This window comes from Zootoca vivipara, chromosome 1 (assembly GCF_965207765.1).
Source record: "Zootoca vivipara chromosome 1, rZooViv2.hap1.1, whole genome shotgun sequence".
In the NCBI taxonomy this organism is placed as follows: domain Eukaryota; kingdom Metazoa; phylum Chordata; class Lepidosauria; order Squamata; family Lacertidae; genus Zootoca; species Zootoca vivipara.
In genome coordinates, this window is record NC_142582.1 from 131431413 (window position 1) to 131451026 (window position 19614).

General features: G+C 47.1%; 1 protein-coding gene across 3 annotated transcripts in view; it reads left to right on the plus strand.

Annotated features, from left to right (window-relative positions):
- The first annotated feature begins 1239 nt into the window (after positions 1–1239).
- MAP4K5 (mitogen-activated protein kinase kinase kinase kinase 5) overlaps positions 1240–19614 on the plus strand; it is a 79214-nt gene continuing 60839 nt past the window's right edge. For 2 of the 3 annotated variants that reach the window (XM_035098217.3, XM_060270470.2), the window contains exons 1-2: positions 1240–1467; positions 8444–8739. In XM_035098217.3, the coding sequence (XP_034954108.1) occupies positions 8632–8739 (108 nt within the window). In that variant the 5' untranslated portion in view covers positions 1240–1467; positions 8444–8631. Of the gene's footprint in view, positions 1503–8443; positions 8740–19614 lie in introns of all 3 variants that reach the window. The other variant, XM_088656043.1, reaches the window with a different exon arrangement.

The following is a 19614-nucleotide window of genomic DNA, read 5'->3' on the forward strand; positions in this document are numbered from 1 at the left end:
AAGGAGATTCCGATTAAGCATTCAGAAAATACTTTCTTACAGGAAGAGCTGCTCAGCATTAGAACAGACTCCCATGAGAGGTGGTGGACTCTCCCTTCCTGGGAGGTTTTTCAGCAGAGGTTGGGTGGCCATCTGTCATGGATGCTTTAGCTGAGGTTTCTGCATTGCAGGGGGTTGGACTAGATGACCCTCAGGGTTCCTTCCAACTCTTAAGACTCTATGATTCTATAAGAACATAGGAAGAACATTGCTTCCGGATCAGGCCAACAACAAGTGCCCTCTCCCCACTGGTGATTCCTCCCAGTACTTGGCATTCAGAGGCAGCATACAACCCTGCAGTTTGTGCCAGATTAATTATCCCAAAGAGGTGTGATCCTATGCCTGCGTTTTAAAAAGGGTGGCAACAATTGGTATCCACGGATTGAAAGCACCATGAGCTTGTCCACTGGGCGCATGAGAGATAAAGATTGCCTGCTAATCCTTATGAATTAATCTGGAACATTACAAGAACCCGGCCAATGGCCCCCTCTGGCCGGGCATCCTCACAAGAGCAGTTCTCTCCTGGGGTGGTTTCCAGCAAATGGCCTTCCGAAAATGCTTCTGGCGCTGGCCGTGGAGGGAAAGCAGAGCCATTGTGGCCACTAGTAGCCACAGGCAGCTAGCTGCCTTCTCCACAAAGTTGTCACCTCCTCTTTTGAAGCCACTCAGGTTGGTGGCCGCCGCCTCCTTCGCCGCCTCCTGTGGGAGGGAGTTCCACAGGTTAACAAGGCGCCGCCGCAACAACCTTCATTTCCTCTGCCCGGAATCTTCAGGGAATGGGAGAAACTTTTCGCTTTCTCCTTTTCCACAGTTTTAATCCTGTCGCCTGTCACTCGCCCTTTCCCCCAAATTAAGCAGCGCGGTCCTGGCGGCGGCCGTAAATCCGGATCCACACGGCGGGCGGGGCGGGGGGGGTCGAGGGACCGCAGTGGCGCCTAATCCCTGGGCGTCGTTAATCCGGATTACTTCACGACGGATCCCTTAATTCGGAGTGGGGAGGAGAAGAGCGCGCGGCGGCGGCGGCCATGGCTCCTCCGAGGGGCAGGCGTGCCCGGCGACGACAGGCAGCGGAGCCCGAGGCCCGAGGAGGCTGGCTGGCTGGCTGGCTGGGCGGCGGAAGGCCCGCTTCGGGGCGCTGTGGCTCCGCCTCAGCCGGGCGGCTCGCGAGGAGGCCGGGCCGAGGGCGGGACGGCGAGGCGGGAGAGGCGAAGGCGGCACCGGCGGTGGTGGCGGCGGCTGCCTGGGTCTGGCGTGGCCCGGAGAGGGTTCGAGGCGAGTGGCGGCGTCGGGCGAGGCCGCGCGGACTGAGGAGACCAGGCCGGAGTCGCGCGGCGGCGGCGGCGGCGCCCGCCCCAAGAGGCCGCCGACCCGCGGCGGGACAAAGAGGGGCCTCCTGCTCCGCCTCCTCCCTCAGAGGCCGGGAGAGAGGTAAGGACCCGGGCCGGGCCTGCGCCTCGGCTGAGGTGCGGGGTTCGCTTGTTCGTTAGTTGGGGTTGGGGAATTGGGGAGGGTTCAGCGCCCCCCAACTAGAGGCCCTGCAGGGGCGGCGCTTGGGGGTGGGGGTCAGGTAGACTGCGAGGCGGAGGGAGGCTCTCCTAGCAGTCTAGACGGGAGGTGGGTGGGTGGGTGGGAGTCCCCCCCCCACTTCAGAGATCACAGGCTGACTGAGATTTTTTTGGGTGCAGCTGGGACCCCCCTCTGGCACACTCGAGGTGGGCTGATGAGGGAAGAGCCTGCAGTGTGTGCGAAAGCGTGTGGATAGCGAGGCTTCTTGTACACACGTGTACACGTGTCTGTGTGTGTGTTTGTTTCCTTCACACGGACGCACGCACCACAAGAGAATGGTTGGTCTCTCCAGGTAGGTGGAATTGGAAAGTGGATCTGCCTCTCCTGGAGGATCTTTTCTGGGTGATCTGCAACAGACGCAGCTGCCTCCAAAACAGAACGATACTGCCACTATGGAGAAAGCTTGGATGGAGCGAACTGGAGTGGGTTTTTGGGGTGAGATCCGCTCACTTCTGCTAGACAAAGCCCTGGACTCTCTGAAGTCTGCCAAGATGGAAAGATGCCTCCCCAAGAAGATGGTTTGGAGTAGGGCTGCCTCTGCATCCAGTGAAGGTGGGGGAAGCCCCCAGCCCCTGCCTTTATGCCTGGAGTTAGGGCCGAATGACTGTTTGGTGGGTTTCCACCTCCTCTTGCTTTTGAGACCCCTTGAGATTCTTTTGCTCTCTCCTCCATTCCGTCCTGCATGGAGTCACAGTCTCTGGTTTGCTGGATCCAGACAATGGCCCATCTAGTCCAGCATCCTGTCCTCTGGGTGGCCAACCAGATGCCTGTAGGAAACCCGCAAGCAGGACCTGAGAACATGAGCTCTCTCCCCTCCTGTGGTTTCCTGCAATCTGGTATTCTTCCAACATTCAGCTTAATTGGGCACCCGTGAATTCTAGTACTGTGAGAGGGAGGGAAGCTTTTATCTCCTTTCTACTTGCCATGCATAATTTTATAAACCTCCATCGTATTGCTTCTTTCTTGCATTTTCTCTTAAATGTCCCAAATGTTGCAACTTATCTTCATCGGGACGTCGCTCCATCCCCTTAATTGTTTTGGTGGCCCTTTTCTGAAGCTCTACAATATCTCGTGATGAGGCTACCAGAGTTGTAAACAGTATTCAAGATGCAGGGACACCATAGATTTGTATAATGCCATTATGATATCAGCAGTTTGACTTTCAATTCCCTTCCTGATGGTCCTTCACATGGAATTTACCTTTTTCATGGCTGCCACACATGGGGCCAACATATTCACTGAGCTTTCTGCTACGACTCCAAGGTCTTATTCCTGGTCTGTCACCTCCAGTTTAGACCCCATGAGCATATATGTGAAACAATTCTTTTTGGCCCCTACATGTATCCCTGTTTACACTGAATTGCACTTACCATTTTACTGCCCATTCACTCAGCTTGGAGAGGTCCAGCTCCTTGCAATCTCATTTTAACAAGTGACTCCTAACTCTAGGTCATTTATAAACAAGTTAAAATCCACAGGTCCTGATCCCTGGGGGACTCCACTTCCCACTTCTTTCCATTCAGAGAACTGTCCATTTATTCCTACTGCTTGCTTCCTGCAACTTAGCCAATTTCTTATCCACAAGATCACTTCTCCTCTTATTCCTTGACTGCTAAGCTTAGGTACTGTACTTTGTCGAAAGCTTTTTGAAAGTCCAAGTAAACAATGTAAGCCGGATCACCTCTGTTGATATGCTTGCTGACACTCTCAAATAACTAGGTTCGGGAGACAGAAGCCGTGCTGGGTTAGAAAACCCTGGTCTGTACAGGTTGGAAGCGCTTAACGAAATGTCTGCTGCCCAGATTGAAATGCCACAATTTCCAGCACAACCCCTGGTGACAATTAAGTTCCTGATGTTTTGCTTTTTAATCTGCAACCCCAACTGGGCCTGTGCTCTTCTGATGCCATGTGATGTGTTTGAGAAGATCTGACTCCCTCTGATGGAATTTCCCTGGCTCAGAAGCCCATTCAGGGTCTTCCTGCTCTCAAGGGGTTTATCTTCGGCCTCCTGTTTATATGGTTTAGTAAGAGACGGTGCAGGGATTCATGTGAAATCAATTAGCTTTGTTGCAAACCCCTCTAACAGGAGCAGAGTAAGCTCCGTGCTAAGCGAATCCAAATTCACCATCCGTGCCGTCTGTGCCAGGCAAAGCTGGAGGCTGCAGCAGCCTCTCTTGGTCAGCCAAGCAAGCAAATGTGAGTTATGTCTGCCCCTTGTATCCAAGTCTGCTTTTGTATTGACTCGTGCCTCCCGATTGCTGGAAATTCAGCTCTGCCTCTGCTCTTGCAAGTTTAATTGGTAAAATCGTCAGCTGAAGCTCTAATTGCCTTTTCAGTGGTAGAAGACCAGGAGGGAAGGCTCTGAAAGTTAAGGGCAGGCACACATTTTTTGTAGGTGGGTTTTTTTTGGGGGGGGGGGAAACAATTGCAGTTCTATTGGATTGTGGTCTGTTTGGCTGACAGCAAATGGTTGCTTTTGTTCATTGAATTCTGATTTCTTGCATGCCCTTTTGTGTCTCAAAAAGGTGTCTGTATTGAAGTTTTTGTAATACTCAAATTCGTTTTGATAAACTAATAAACTATAATAATAAACTAATAAACTAAAAATGTTTTTGACTTACTCAGTTCTACTTTGTTAGATCTCACCAAGCCTTGTACTGTACAGTACATATATTTTCAAGCCCACCTTTATGGTCTTGAGGGCTAGAAGCTTCATGTGTTTGTAAAAGCTGAAATTCTCATATTGCTGAATTCTCTGCTGTGCATAAATTCAGCATTCAAGCATCCTGCCATAGCATACTTGGCACCCTGACCATAAACTGTATTTTGCCATTCTAAAAAGGGAATTTCCGGTGAATTTCTCTTTGATATTAAACATTCTGAGGGCTGAAATAGATCCTTTGTTGTGTAAATAGTTTTCTTTTCTCCTTTTTGGTTACTATTTTTATGGGGAAAACACTTTTTGAACCAAAGCGCAGCAGCCAAATATTTTCTCTTGCAAAAAATGTTTAGCCTTGGTCACTGTGAGAGATTTTCCACTGGCAAATGTGGGGCTTCCTCTTGCGGGAGAATCCATAGCAGTCATTGCTCTGCCTCTCCCCTGACTGTTTTGTCTGGCATTTGGAAAAGCAGCAGCTAAAGGTCTTGTTTGGAACTTGGAGAATACGGAAGGCAAACCTGTGGGAGACAGTGTGTGCAAGTGTACATACTTTGTGTTTCCTCTTATTTCCCCAGTCTTCACTCAGGTGAGCAATCTGTTACTTTCATATAATATATTTATAAAATATAATTCAAAAATACCACAGATGCACAGTATCTAAACATAAAAACTAATATTTGTAATGAAACATTATCATCCCAGGAGCTTCCTGGTAAATATGGACATGCACAGGATAATGCATTAATAAGCTTTGCAAAGAGAGAATATCTGGAAGGAATACTGTATACTTACCAATATCCCTGTTATATTGTTTCATCTAGTTAATAAATGATACTCTTAGTTGCTCAGTATTGTTTATTTTATCTGCCTTTATTATATGTATTTTTTTCTGGGCCTTCAGTAATATCTGTTGCAGCTTAACATAAAAATCAGGAAATGATAAAGGCATCCGATAAACCACTATAAATATAACATACGGGTGGCTATTTAGACCCCTGTGGCGTGCAATATTTCCTGCTGGTAACTGACAGCTCCTGTGCCAGTTTATTTCCTGGTTGGAGGAGAGACCCATAGGCATGTCAAGGCAGGGATGCAAACATTAAAGACAAGAGCCTTCTGGGTCCTGGGAATCCAGTGATTGTGCATGGCCAATCCCATGCCATTGCCTGCAAGATAAGATCACCATCTGGGGCCGTCTCTCCCAGTCTTGGTATCCGTTCTCCAGAGGGAGCCTCATTGCTCTATTTTCTCCATCTCTCCAGCTATCAAGGGTTATTAGACTTTTCTGCTGTTCAGAACCAGGCAGCTGGCACTCCCCTGTTGTGGTCATTGACATTTGTTTGCTTAAGGTGTTTCTGCACTTCTCTCTCCCCCCCCAGGTGTTTACAATTTAGTGCTTCTTGTGTTTCTGTCTGCATAAGGCCCAGAGCTGGGTTCCGTCATCTGTCGTTCCATAGGCAGCTTTTAACGGCCATTGCGCCATTTCCCCATTGCACATTTCCTTGGTGTGTCCAGATGCCTCTGGAAGATCAAAAGATTGCTGTGGCCTTGATGCCCAAGTGGGCATGTAACCTGCCTTGACACACTGCAGTTGGGGTGCTTCTAAGCTGACTGATGGTTCTGTCCCTGTGCCTTCAGGGAGGAGCTGAACACAGCCAATGCACGTGCAAACCTTTTGAAGGGACCTTGATACTGCAGCTGTAATTATCCCACAGTAATCTTAGGTAGGGCTGCCTTCATTCATGATTTCAGTGTGTGGACAGAAGAAACTGATAATGTAGCACCTGCCAGGCCAAGAATATTGAGTTGCATTTAAGAAGGACCCAAGTTCCTAAGAGATCATAGAATCATAGAATCGTAGAGTTGGAAGAGACCACAAGGGCCATCCAGTCCAACCCCCTGCCAAGCAGGAAACACCATCAAAGCATTCTTGACATATGCCTGTCAAGCCTCTGCTTAAAGACCTCCAAAGAAGGAGACTCCACCACACTCCTTGGTAGCAAATTCCACTGCCGAACAGCTCTTACTGTCAGGAAATTCTTTCTAATGTTTAGGTGGAATCTTCTTTCTTGTGCTTGCAGCATTTTATATCAAAAAGATTTGCATCTGTGTAGGAAATACGGTAGATGTTATTAAGTAGAGAAGTATCAGCTCCAGTGTGGGTCAATTGCTATTTACTGTCCCAACATTATGAGGGATCTTCACAAGTGTCTGCCTTCTCTTGCTCCAGAGAGAGCTCCTTGCAATCTGTCCCTCTGGACAATTAGTATTTTATTGGTCTCATTATGTTCCTATTTCAATTAGGCTTTGAAAGTGTTCAAGCATCAGCTGGCAAACTCTTGAAGTGTGGTTGGTTTGGGGTGCCACATGAGTTCTAGTCACTGGGGGCAAAGTGACGCCCCAAAAAAATTTCTTCCTGGAACTAGTAGAAGGATGGGTATATTCCCTTCCAGGGAGTCACATGTATTCTGAGGGAAGAAAGATGGGCTTATAGATATGAGAAAACGCAGCAAAATTCACAGAGGGCACAGAGTTTCATTTATACAGATGGAGACTTTGAGTTATGTGGCGCAGAGTTTTAGCTATTCTTTAGTGCGTGTCTTTTTAATTTGGACAAACGAGATGTTGTGATGGAGCCTGGCCTGTGCTCCCAGTCCCCTCGTAAGGCTGTGTTATTTTGGCAGATGAGTTCAGCCTTGTTTGGGCATGACATGTGGTGTCCCATGACGCTGAAAGTTTAAGTCTTGCCTCAGCTGCGAAAGTGACAAGGTTTTTTCTCTCCACGTCAGCCCTCTCATTTGCAACATGCAGGTAATGCTACTGGCATTACTTTCTTGTAGTAAGTAATGGGTTTTCAGCCTTTTTGGCCCATGGGCACATTTGCAAATTGGAGAAACTGTGGTGAACACGACTACATGTACAGTGGTACTTCAGGTTACAGACTCTGCTAACCCGGAAGTAGTAGCTTGGGTTAAGAACTTTACCTCAGGATGAGAACAGGAATCATGTGGTTTTTATTATTGATGCTCTGTAAAATGTGTTCGTAATGTTGTACAGCACCCTCGGATCTTTTGATATGATCATTGTTACTATTTACAGGTAGGTAGCCGTGTTGGTCTGAGTCGAAGCAAAATAAAAAAATTCCTTCAGTAGCACCTTAAAGACCAACTAAGTTTATATTTTGGTATGAGCTTTCGTGTGCATGCACACTTCTTCAGATACACTAGAAACAGAAGTGTCAGACCCTATATATATACAGAGGGTGGTGGGGGTGGGTGGGAATGGGTGATGGGCTGATGGGAGAGGTAAACCTGTAGATGGCTGTTAATGGCTGCTGATGGCTGCAATTAGTCCTGGGCTGAGATGGCTGTAAATGGCTGCTGATGGCTGCAATTAGTCCTGGGCAGAGGTGCTAAAGAAAGCTTGATCATGCATAATGAGATAAGAATCCGATGTCTCTATTCATCCCAGGTGCTTCCATGGTTTTAAGCTTGGTAATGATTTCCAATTCAGCAACTTCTCTTTCCAGTCTGTTCCTGAAATTTCTCTGTAATAAAACAGCTGCTTTGAGATCTTGTATAGAATGTCCTGGGAGATTGAAGTGTTCTCCTACTGGTTTTTCAGTCTTATGGTTCCTGATGTCAGATTTATGTCCATTTATCCTTTGGCGTAGGGTTTGGCCTGTTTGTCCAATATAGAGACAGCAGCCATTTACAGCCATCTCAGCCCAGGACTAATTGCAGCCATCAGCAGCCATTAACAGCCATCTACAGGTTTACCACTCCCATCAGCCCATCACCCATTCCCACCCACCCCCACCACCCTCTGTATATATATAGGGTCTGACACTTCTGTTTCTAGTGTATCTGAAGAAGTGTGCATGCACACGAAAGCTCATACCAAAATATAAACTTAGTTGGTCTTTAAGGTGCTACTGAAGGAATTTTTTTATATTGTTACTATTGTTATTTATTTGATTTATAATAATTGATGGAGAGATCCAACCCATGGGCCACAGTTTTCCAGATTTCTCTCTTGCGCAGGCCCATTGAAGTGAATGGAATCTGTGCACAGCTGCCCCGTGTTAGCTAGCAGGGATTCCATTTGGATTTTCTGCCTGAGCCATCAGAGCAGAACAAGCTCTCATGAATGTTCCTTCCCCCCAAAAAAATCTTCTAGGTCCAAAGAAGAGTGGACGGAAGCCATGCCTGCGGTCGGGGGGTCACCTCGCTAGGACCTTGCTCGTGTTGCTTCCTCGGTATCGCAAAAGCCAGAAGCAGGGAAGGCAGAGGCGGCTGCACACCATTCCTGTTCCCCCTCGTGGAGGGGGGGCAGGGGGGAGGAAGTGGAGGCTGCATTAACGGACAATGGATCCTCTGGCCCGCTCGAGTGGGGATATTATGCGGCGGAATCCACAGCAAGACTATGAGCTGGTCCAGCGCGTGGGGAGCGGCACTTACGGAGATGTCTACAAGGTGAGAGTCCAAATGCCAAGGCCTTTTCTGCGACGGTCATTTCCGTTGCAAACTGGGATTTCTCTCTCCCTGCCTTTTGTCCCAGCTTGGGCCGCTTACCCATTAAGGAAGGGCAAAATCAACATAACCGCTTCTGTGGGAGAGTCGTGGGCATGGTAGCTGGTCCTTTCGCCCCACTTTCGTGTTGGGAGTAATATTTTCTTGCAAGGCAGTGCACCAGCCTACAGAATTGTTGCAACATGGACAAGCAGATTCAAGCAGCCTTTTTGAATTACACAAATCAACACTTTTTTGTGTTGAATGGGCTTCACCTAGTGAACCCCATCAGCGGAAGTCCCGCGTGAGGACTTCGGCTTGCACAAGAGTTGCCCCCCCCCTCATTCACCTGCCCCCTTTGCCGCCTGAAATTGGCTAAGGGTGGGGTGGGAGAACCCCCAGAACAGCAGGTTCTGGGCAGGGGCTCATTGCTTCATCTGGCAAGCTGATGTGCCTGTGCAGACAGAACATTAATTACAGTGGTACCTTGGTTTAAGAACGGCTTAGTTTATGAACAACTTGGATTAAGAACGCTGCAAACCCGGAAGTAGGTGTTTTGGTTTGTGAACTTTGCCTTGGAATAAGAACATGTTTCGCTTCCTGTTGAATGTGTTCCCTTTGTTTAAGTGAGTCCCCTCCCTGCTGCTATGGGAAAGCATGCCTTGGTTTAAAAACGCTTTGGTTTAAGAACGGATCCAGAATGGATTAAGTTCGTAAACCAAGTTACCACTGTACTTGTTCAGCATTAATTTTGAGACCCTGGCTCTGGCGCAGCTGAGGATTCATGACTCAGTGCTGGTAAATGAGGCTGCTGTTAGAAAGCTGAGGTGCTTTTTTCCTGACTAGCGAAGAGAGGAGAATTCCCCCATAATTTTTCTTTAAAAAAAGGAGGGTTTGCTGCCTGATTTAGCTCCGAGGAAAGAGGCAGTTGGTCGGAGTTAGCCTGGTAGACTGTGCAGGTTGGGGGTAGGAAGAGAAGAAACTGGATCTGCAGTGGGAGGGGTCAGGGTTGTTGGAGGCTGAGATCATCCATGCTTGTCTAAGAAAATGGTGACATCCCTGAAATCTGCTCAATTGCCACAGGTCCCCTTCCATCACTGCAGCTCGATTGACCTCAGTTTTGTCTTCTCCTTGTGCCATTCACTTCTTCATGAGTATACTCATTTGGACTTTTGACTTGATTTTATATGACTAGGTATCGTCCCAAGTTAAATGTGATAGTCAGAGGCTGTGAGGCAAAGTGAAGTGGAGATGTTTAGATGCTCTGAAGAGCAGCGGCAGCAGGGCAGGATACAAGAAGGATCCATCCCATGAGTCGCAATCCCCTGGGAAGTTCCCCTGCACAAGACCCAGGAAGGCTGCTCACCAGGCTTGTGCAGGGGTGAATTTCCCACCGAATGGAGGAGGGGAGGCATTGCTGTGATTTTTCACATCTGGCCATAGCTGCCAAGTTTTCCCTTTTCTCGCGAGGAAGCCTATTCAGCATAAGGGAAAATCCCTTTAAAAAAGGGATAACTTGGCAGCTATGCCTCTGGCTCCAAATATCTTGGATGTGATCTGCTACATGCTGGACTGTGTCACAGTAACTGCTGCCCCAAAGGTTTGCTCCGCAAGCTTTTAATAAACTTGCCCTGCAAGTCAGTGAAGTGAAGTGCAGCTTTAAACGCTGATTAATTCTGCTGCTTTTATATGCTTCAAACTGTTAAGCTGTTCTGTAAACAGTCCTTTGGGCTCTGTGAATTCAATGCTTATTGCAGAATTCCAGAATCCTCAGAAATGAAGTTTTCATTAAAAGAACACAAATAAATTGCTAACTAAATTTTTGGCTCAAGGAACACCACCTTTAAAATATCAGGACATTGAAGCAATGAAACACAAAAATAAATTCCCATGTGTGCAAGCAGCAGAAGAGATGGGGGAGAGCAGCTCCTGTAGCCTTTAGAAGGCAACAGAACAGGCCTTAGGCCCAAATGGCAATGCTTCCATAATGGTGAGGCTGCCATTCAGATGATGATGATGGTGATGATATTGATATTTGTATCCTGCCCACCTGACTAGGTTGCCCCAGCCAACAACAACAACAATAAAAACAATAATAATAATTTATACCCTGCCCATCTGGCTGGGTTTCCCCAGCCACTCTGGCCGGCTTCTAATAAAATAGTAAAAGATCACTCATTAAAAACTTCCCTCAACAGGGCTGCCTTCAGATGTCTTCTAAAAGTCAGATAGTGGCTTATTTCATTGACATCTGGTAGGAGGGCGTTCCACAGGGCAGGTGCCACCACCGAGAAGGCCCTCTGCCTGGTTCCCTGCAACCACACATCTCACTGAGCAAGAACCGCCAGTAGGCCCTCAGAGCTGGACCTCAGTCTCTGGGCTGATTGATGGGGGTGGAGACGCTCCTTCAGGTCTACTGGGCCAAGGCCGTTTAAGGTGAGCAGAGGAAGATAATATTGGAGACAGAGAGAGCAGGTTGGGAGGAGCCGGTGATGTGGTTGTTACTGCCCCAAAGGCAGGAGACTTTGGTGTTTGGCACAGCCCCACAGACCAACAGATGTAGGTCAAGTTATGCAAATAAGTTATGGTTTTGTTTTGTGGGGGGATGGGGGGTGTCCGTTTTTATGTCTTGGCTGATTTTAGTCTTTTGGTGTTTTCCGTTGTGCTTTTTCTATTGTTGTTATGTGAGATTCTCTTAAAAAGTGGGATAAAATCGGTTAAATAAATAATTCAGATAAAAGAAATTGGCTTTTCCTTGGCATGGAATTAGGAATTTTGTAGTAAGCACTGCTGTGCTTAATTAACTGGCTACTTCATATGTGCTCATTTTAATAAAGGGATCTTTTTTATATATATAAAGAGTCGTTACATTTTTACTTTGTCAAAAAGAGGCCCCTGCATCACTTTGGCCTAAGTCAGCCTGAACTTGATTTGATTTTAAATCGGTGCACTTATTATCTATATGAAGAAACATTGTGTTTTAACACATTGGATGAAGCATTACAAAGTATTTAAAAGCTGCAGAACCTTTGACTAAAAACTGCTGCCGTATGTATTCCTGACCCTTTCAAAGCAGGTGACTGTATATTTGTCTTTCTCTTGTGGGAATGTGGCATTTATAGGGTCAGATTAAAAAGACACAAGTTGATCCCTAGCTTAAGAATAGCTCACAGGAAGCAGATTAAGGTGCATAGGCAGCTTGCAGCATGAACTGGAGTTAAGATCCACCCAATTCCAGAGGTGCTTGTTTTGGTTGCTCTAATTCCATTTCCATCTTTGCTCAGTATTGTTCATATGGGCTGCCCTGGTTCTGGAATTAGTACCCAGTGCAATACTGCTGCTAATGCAAAGCCTGCTTGCTGCTCCTGAGAAAAATGCACAGTGCTTCCTTACCTTGCACTGTCCGTCGAGGCTTGCAGCATCTCTCTAAGATCTCAGGCAGCAGGAAAAAATGTGATTTTCCCACAGGAAAGCAGAGCACGCTGGCCAGATGACATTTCTGGTATGCAGAAGTGTTGTAGGGAGAGGATAGGCAGAATAAGATCCAAGAGAGGCAGTGTGATGGGTGCTTTTCATGGTATTCTTATTGGTATTGTAAATGTGGTCCTCAGAAAGTTTCAGAAGAGCAGGATGTCAGTGTCTTCATTTAAAGGTAAAGGGACCCCTGACAGTTAAGTCCAGTCGCGAATGACTCTGGGGTTGTGGCGCTCATCTCGCTTTACAGGCCGAGGGAGCCGGCATTTGTCCGCAGACAGTTTTTCTGGGTCATGTGGCCAGCATGACTAAGCCACTTCTGCCGCAACGGAACACCGAAACCAGAGCAGCGCATGGAAACACCGTTTACCTTCCTGCCGGAGCGGTACCTATTTATCTACTTGCACTTTTTGGGGTGCTTTTGAACTGCTAGGAGCTGGGACAGAGCAACAGGAGCTCACCCCGTCGCGGGGATTTAAACTGCTGACCTTCTGATTGGCAAGCCCAAAGCTCAGTGGTTTAGACCACAGCGCCACCTCGTCCCATGTCTTAATTAAAGCAGCTGTAATTGATGTAACCTGGCATCATGGCTAAAAGCTTAGAAGTGTTTGGTTCATGTCACCCTGTTGGGTGTGCAGACAGGCTAGGTGGCCACAAAGCCAACTCCTCATTCAGACCCACCATTCCTTTCCTCACATCTGCAGTATGGATATGATAATAGCAGCCATCTGCTTTGCAGCACTGCTCTAAGGCTTTTTGGCCCTTGGGGAAAGGGCTGTAGCTCACTAGCATAGCATCTGCTTTGCATGCACCATCTCCAGGTAGGGCTGGGACCAGTGTTACAAACCGGGATAGAAAAGCAAGGAGCCAAATAGTTTTTGGGACCTGGATTGTGGGCGCCAAAACAGAATGTCTAGTTGCCATTGGGGGCGGGGGCGGCAACACTTTTTATTTATTATTTTTATAAGCATGAATCATAGAATCATAGAATGAATCATAGAATGAACCATAGCTGCCAAGTTTTCCCTTTTCTCGCGAGGAAGCCTATTCAGCATAAGGGAATTTCGCTTAAAAAAAGGGATAACTTGGCAGCTATGGAATGAACTAATACGCAATTCACATAAGTGACAAACTGTTAATACCATATTTTTTTAACAGAAATACATGTTTAATTTGGTGTTAACAATTAAAATATTGGTACCAAACTTCGGTTTTCAAAACATTCTACTCTTTATTGTTAAAACTCCTTAACATATTGTCTATCCTTAACATATATTTTGAAGCTTCAAAGCAATACATTTCGGTAATCCTTGAGTGTCGGCCAGGAGCAAAAAAAAAAAAAAAAAAAGCATCCAGACTTTTTGAAGTGCTTGCAAATGGAGAATCTTGCTAGCAAATGGCACATTGCTACTGGTAATTTCAAACCCTGGCTGGGAGGGTTCCATACCTGAAAAACTGGAGAGATGCTGCTAGTCTGTGGTCTGTTTTGAGCTAGGTGGCCTGACTCTGGGGACAGATTTCTGTGTCCCAGTATTTGAAGATCACCTGCGAAATGCAAAGTATTTTTTAATTCATTTCCCCTGCTCCTGTATTCAAATGTAGGCTGAGGAGGTGGTGTGGTTTATGGATGGGTTTGAGTGCCATGCCTCCCCTCCCAAAGATATGTTTCTCCATATGTTAATCGCGTCCTGTGTTTTCTGGGAATCAAATCAGGCTGAGGCATCGGAAATTATTGAGGAATGTATTTTCAGTGCAGGTGTCTTGGTGCTGAGCCATCACACTCTCAAAGTGTGAAAGGAGCCTCTTTGTTGCAGAGAATGTGTTCTGAAAGCTTTTTTGGATTTGACCCTGCATACGTTCAGTTTGCAGGGAGATAGTCATCTTGGCTGGTTCTAAAATCCTCCCTTCATCTTTTAAGCCCCTAGAACCTTGATTTGGAAGGGAGCAAAGGTCTTCTGGTTTAAACCAAGGCTGGCCTTCAGAGGCTGAATTCTGTTATTGTGTCCCTGCTGCTATTCCCAGAGGAGGTGCCTGGGACAGCCCCAGTTTTATTATTTATTATATGCATTTGTTGAGCTGCACACCAAAGTGTCTCAAAGTATCTGAATTGATAAAAATAGAAATAATGAAACATAGTAACACCAAATATGAAAACACCGGCACAAGGCTCATCTAAAAACATAAAGGGAGCTAAACTTTCCCATCTACTTAAAAGGGTGAGCACGAATAGAACTACTTGTCCTCCCAATGAAAAACCAAAGGCCTGGGTAAGCAAAGTTGTTTTTGCCTGGCCACCTAAAAACAGACAGTAATGGCTCCAAGCATGCTTCCCTGAGGAACCTACCACGGAAAAGGCGCATTCCTGTGCCACCACCTTCCAGATCTCCCTTGGGGAGGGCACACAGAAAAAGGGCCTCAGTTGATGACCACAGTGCCAGGGTTGGTTCATGTGGGGAGAAGCATTCCTTGAAGATGTTGGCGGCCCTGAGCCTCCAAACCAGCACTTTGAATTGTGCCTAGAAACAAATTGGTAGCACATCCAGTTGTGCCAAGATTGGTGCTTATAAGCTCAGGTCTACTTGCCTTAGCCAGCGATCTGGCCACTGAAGTTTGCACCAGCTGCAGTTTCTGAAGAGTCTTCAAATGCAATGTATAACCTAGAGGTGACCAGAGCATAGATAACCTAAGTTAGGCTGTCCCTATCCGGCCAGGGGCATAGCTGGGCCACCAGCCGAAGCTGATGGAAAACACTCTGTGCCACCTGAGCCTCATGTGACAGTGATGGATCTGGAAGTAACCCCATGCTAGGCACCTGCTGCTTCAGAGGGAAGGTAGTGCCACCCAGAACAGTCTGAACCCTGCCCATCCAGTCCAGGGAACCACCCACTAACAGTGCCTTGATTTTACCTGGATTAAGCTTCCATTTATCGGGTCTCATCCATTCTTTACCGGGACCAGCCATTGTTCTACAGCTGGTCAATCGCAGGACCCCGACCCCCCCAAAAAAGCTCAACTACTGGTCAATACACTGCCAGTGTTTTTTTTAGTGGGAGTAGATTGCAGTTTCTCAGAAGTTGGGCATCCCTGTTCTACAGCATCCACTGCCACACCTGCAGATGTAAAGGAGAAATCATAGAATCCTAGAGTTGGAAGAGACCACAAGGGCCATCCAGTCCAACCCCCTGCCAAGCAGGAAACACCATCAAAGCATTCCTGACAGATGGCTGTCAAGCCTCTGCTTAAAGACCTCCAAAGAAGGAGACTCCACCACACTCCTTGGCAGCAAATTCCACTGCCGAACAGCTCTTACTGAATAGGACTGCATATCATCAGCATATGGGAACACTGGAAGCTGCCTTCTACTGAGTCAGACCATTCTCCCATCTAGTCAGTGGCAGTGGTTCTCTGAGGTTTCAGACTCAGGGACATCCTCCACTGGGGTAGGAGCTAGAGCCTTTGCCCTGACAATGCACGCCATTGAACGGCACGAGGGATAACATCGAATTCTGCAGCACTCAACACGGAGAGCTCAATGGTCCTGAACACCCTCCCTCTGCACTACCCTTTGGAGACAGCCATCCAAGTAGGACTGAAACCACCACAAAGCAACGCTGCCCATCCCTAATTTGAACTGTCACTCCGAGAGAATGCTGTGGCCGATGGTATCAAAAGCTGCAGAGAGATCAAGAAGAATTAACAGGGACACTCTCGCCCTGATTTCCTCCTGACAAAGGATATCAAGCAGGATGACTAAGTCAGCCTCCGTGCCAAGACAGGGTCTGACCCCTGATCGAAATAGTTACGGAAAATCAGTCAGGGAAAGAGGTAGGGCAACTGATAGCCTGTGGAGGGGGGAGGAGGAATGGGATTGGCGATCAAAATAAAGGGTGGGAAGCTGTGGTTTATAGATCCAACTTGGTCCCTGCATAGCTTGTTTCTGGGCGCATTTTTACTACAAAAGGCAGGTGGGATTCTTACTAGGAGCAGGGAAACAGTCCAGATTTGCTGGCCCTGAAAGTAAAATCATTCCCCCACCCCGCAAGAAGATCATAGCTGTTCAGAGAAGGGAGAAGCACTTCCCACCAAACATCTAACATGACGGGAGCTGTCTTAGCTGCTTAGTCTCCCCCCTGACTGCACAGCCAACCTGTCGTCTGTGATTAGAGACTTTACTCTGGAAAACCATGTCACACACTCATCTTAATGCCTTTCTTTTATCATTGTACTAGCTCTCTCTTGGGTTACTGGGTAGAGTTTAGGTGAGGGGCATCAGGCTTGAGCTTGTCCACACAATTGAGAGTCAGGAGGTTGTTGTTTGAACTCCAGACTCCAGGAGCAAGGAAATCCATGCCTTCTTGCCAGTCCCTTTCAGTACTAAGAAGAATCCTGCAGCTGCATCAGATCAGTTGCCCTTTTAGTCCAGCATCCTGTTGGCATGTTAGCCAATCAGATTCCCTGTGGGAAGAGCACAAGCAAGACCTGAGCGCAACAGCCCTCCCCCCCCCCCCGTGGATCCCGGCAATTAGTATCCAGTTTGTGTTCGCTTATGTTCCCCAGTAACTGGTATCCAGAGGCTGTGTATCAGGCATAGGCAAACTCGGCCCTCCAGTTGTTTTGGGACAACAATTCCCACCATACCTGACCATTGGTCCTGTTAGCTAGGGATGATGGGAGTTGTAGTCTCAAAACATCTGGAGGGCCAAGTTTGCCTATGCCTGCTGTGTATCATAATGGAGGTAGCCAGTGGGCTTATAGTATCTGTTGAGTAACTCAGCATTGGGCCAAGAGGCTCCCAGTACGTTTCCGAGCACAATTCAAGGTGTTGGTGCCGACCTTTAAAGCCCTAGAGGGCCTCGGCCCATTATACCTGAAGGAGCATCTCCACCCCATCATTCAACCCGGACACTGAGGTCCAGCGCCGAGGGCCTTCTGGTGGTTCCCTCACTGTGAGAAGCGAAGTTATAGGGAACCGGGCATGGCGCCTGCCCTGTGGAACACCCTCCCATCAGATGTCAAAGAAATAAACAACTAACCTAACCCAGCTAAATGGGCGGGGTATAAATAATAAATTATTACTATTACTATTATTATTACTTCTGGTTTGAGTTCTGGCTAATTTTGATGACCACTCCGAGCCTGAGCCTTAAATACCGGTTGCTTTTGAACAGAGAGCCGGACAAGCACCTTTTCTGGACCTAATATAACTGAACATGATGTGTGGGGTGCTGCTTGTCATCGCGATCCTCTGAATCTGGCACTGAGCACAGAATTCTGCTTCCTAAGGAATTCAGTTGATGGTTTGGTGTTGGGTTGGGCTGGATTAGGTTTTAAATCAGGTTTTTAGCCCTTCTAGTTGCAGAGGTAACACATGCTGCCGGTCACTGTTGGACGAGGAAATTCATGTCCACTGTGGAGTTCAGTCCCACACTGGCTATCTGCGTAGTCTTCCCTGGAGCAGAGCCAGGGGGCTGAGAGCTCGGTGTGACTCTGGGTTGCCATCCCAGTTCAGGCAGAGGCCTCACTAGGTGCCTGCAGGCTTCTCCAAGCCTCAGTTACTCAACCGTGTAATAATCAAATGCCGAGAGTGGGTGTGAATATGTGATGCATTGCACAACCCTTTTTGCTGGTGCATAAGTGTAGCTAAGAATAATCAGGTGCCCCCCCCCCCAATCTGCCGGCATGTAGTATTTTGTGGGCTGGCAGATAGTCTTTTGATCTCAGAACTGGCTAGCAAGCACTGTCTGTGCTATCTGCTCCAGCTGATATTCCCATGGCAGCATCACTAGAGGAGGTTGCTCTTGATGTACTAGACTTTGTGTAGGAAGTAAGCTTCTAGCCCTCATGGCTGCAGAGTTAAGCCAGAAAGTGAGCCCTGCAAAATGACTTGTGCAGCAGTGTGTTGGTGGGGTTGATCAGGACATGCACCACCCAAGTGTGGCCAGACCTGAATGCTTTGCAGTTCAGTGGCCCCTGCCTGTACATATCAAGCAGGGGCAGAATAAATTGATTGAAGAAGCAGATAGAAAGCTGGTGCACACGGTATTGGTTGGGAGGCTGAGCTAGGAGTCAAGAAGCCCATTCTTCAAATCCCCCCTCTAGCAAGAATTCATGTGTCACTTTAACCAAGGTTAGGGCTAACTAGGGTAAGATGCTTGTTAACAACCCTGGTTAAGGGGGAACCTAGTTAGCCTTATGCGCAATTAACAGTGCAATGCTCACCATGGGGAAGACCAAGGAGGTTAATTTGTGCTCCAAAGAGGGAAAGGCTGGGAGAAGAAGTGTGCTGCTTAACCATGGATTAGCAGGCGGGAGTACTAGGTGTCAGTCTTGCACTGTAGGGGGTTGGACTAGATGACCCTCGGGGTCCCTTCCAACTCTACAATTTTATGATTCTATGTGTCTGCCACTCCTGAAATGTCTTAATGGCTGCTAGTCAGACAGTTCAAGAGTCAAATCCTGCTTGCTTGCTGGATCTGGAGGGCTGCTAGTCGTTAGTGTTAAATCAGAAGATACCTTCTTTTCATGTTACATTTTGGCTAAGCTGCTAGGATTTTTCGAATCATTTCTGGATGGCTAGGCCAGAGACCTAGATTTGTTTTTGTTCCCTCTGGCTGTCAGAGCCAGGAGTTTGCCTGCATTTAAGATACTTAACAGAAAGGCCCGGTGGTTGTCAGGCTCAATATGGAAAAGTTAGAAGAAAGAATTCTTCTCCATTGGGCTCTTTTAAAAAAAACACCATACATATGCAGTTTATATTTTGGTAACCAGGCTGCTGAGAACGGCATAGTATATTTGTATCTGTTCCACTTGTGCAACAGAACCTATACCCCCTACCCTTTGTGTGCCCACTAAATCTGTTCTAGGGGTTCCCCAACTCTCTGGAGCAGATTGGGGGAGGGCGAGAAGGGAGAAAGTCCCCTTGCGCAAGTGGTAATCCTTGCCCTGACAGAGCAACTTAGTAGAATACCATTATTATTATTATTATTATTATTATTATTATTATTATTATTATTATTATCTATCCCACCCTTCATCCAAGGATGACAGGGCAGTTTACAATATAAAAACATAAAAATATGTAACAAAAACAATACGCCCCCACAGTTTAAAACGGCCATAGATTGTTTAATCAGCCAAATAAATATTGCTTCCCACCCACCCTCTTTTAGGACTCACACAATTAAATATGTGTGCAGTGGGGCAGGGGGCAGAAAGACAGAAGCCCCCTTGTGGGCTAGTATCATTTGTAGACTTATTTGCAAGGCCAACTTGAAGATACGTGGTGGTTGTTTTAATTTGTTTATTTGGCTAATTGGAACTGAAATCTAGGTGTTTCACACTGGGTATTAGTTGCCCTGCTGCAGT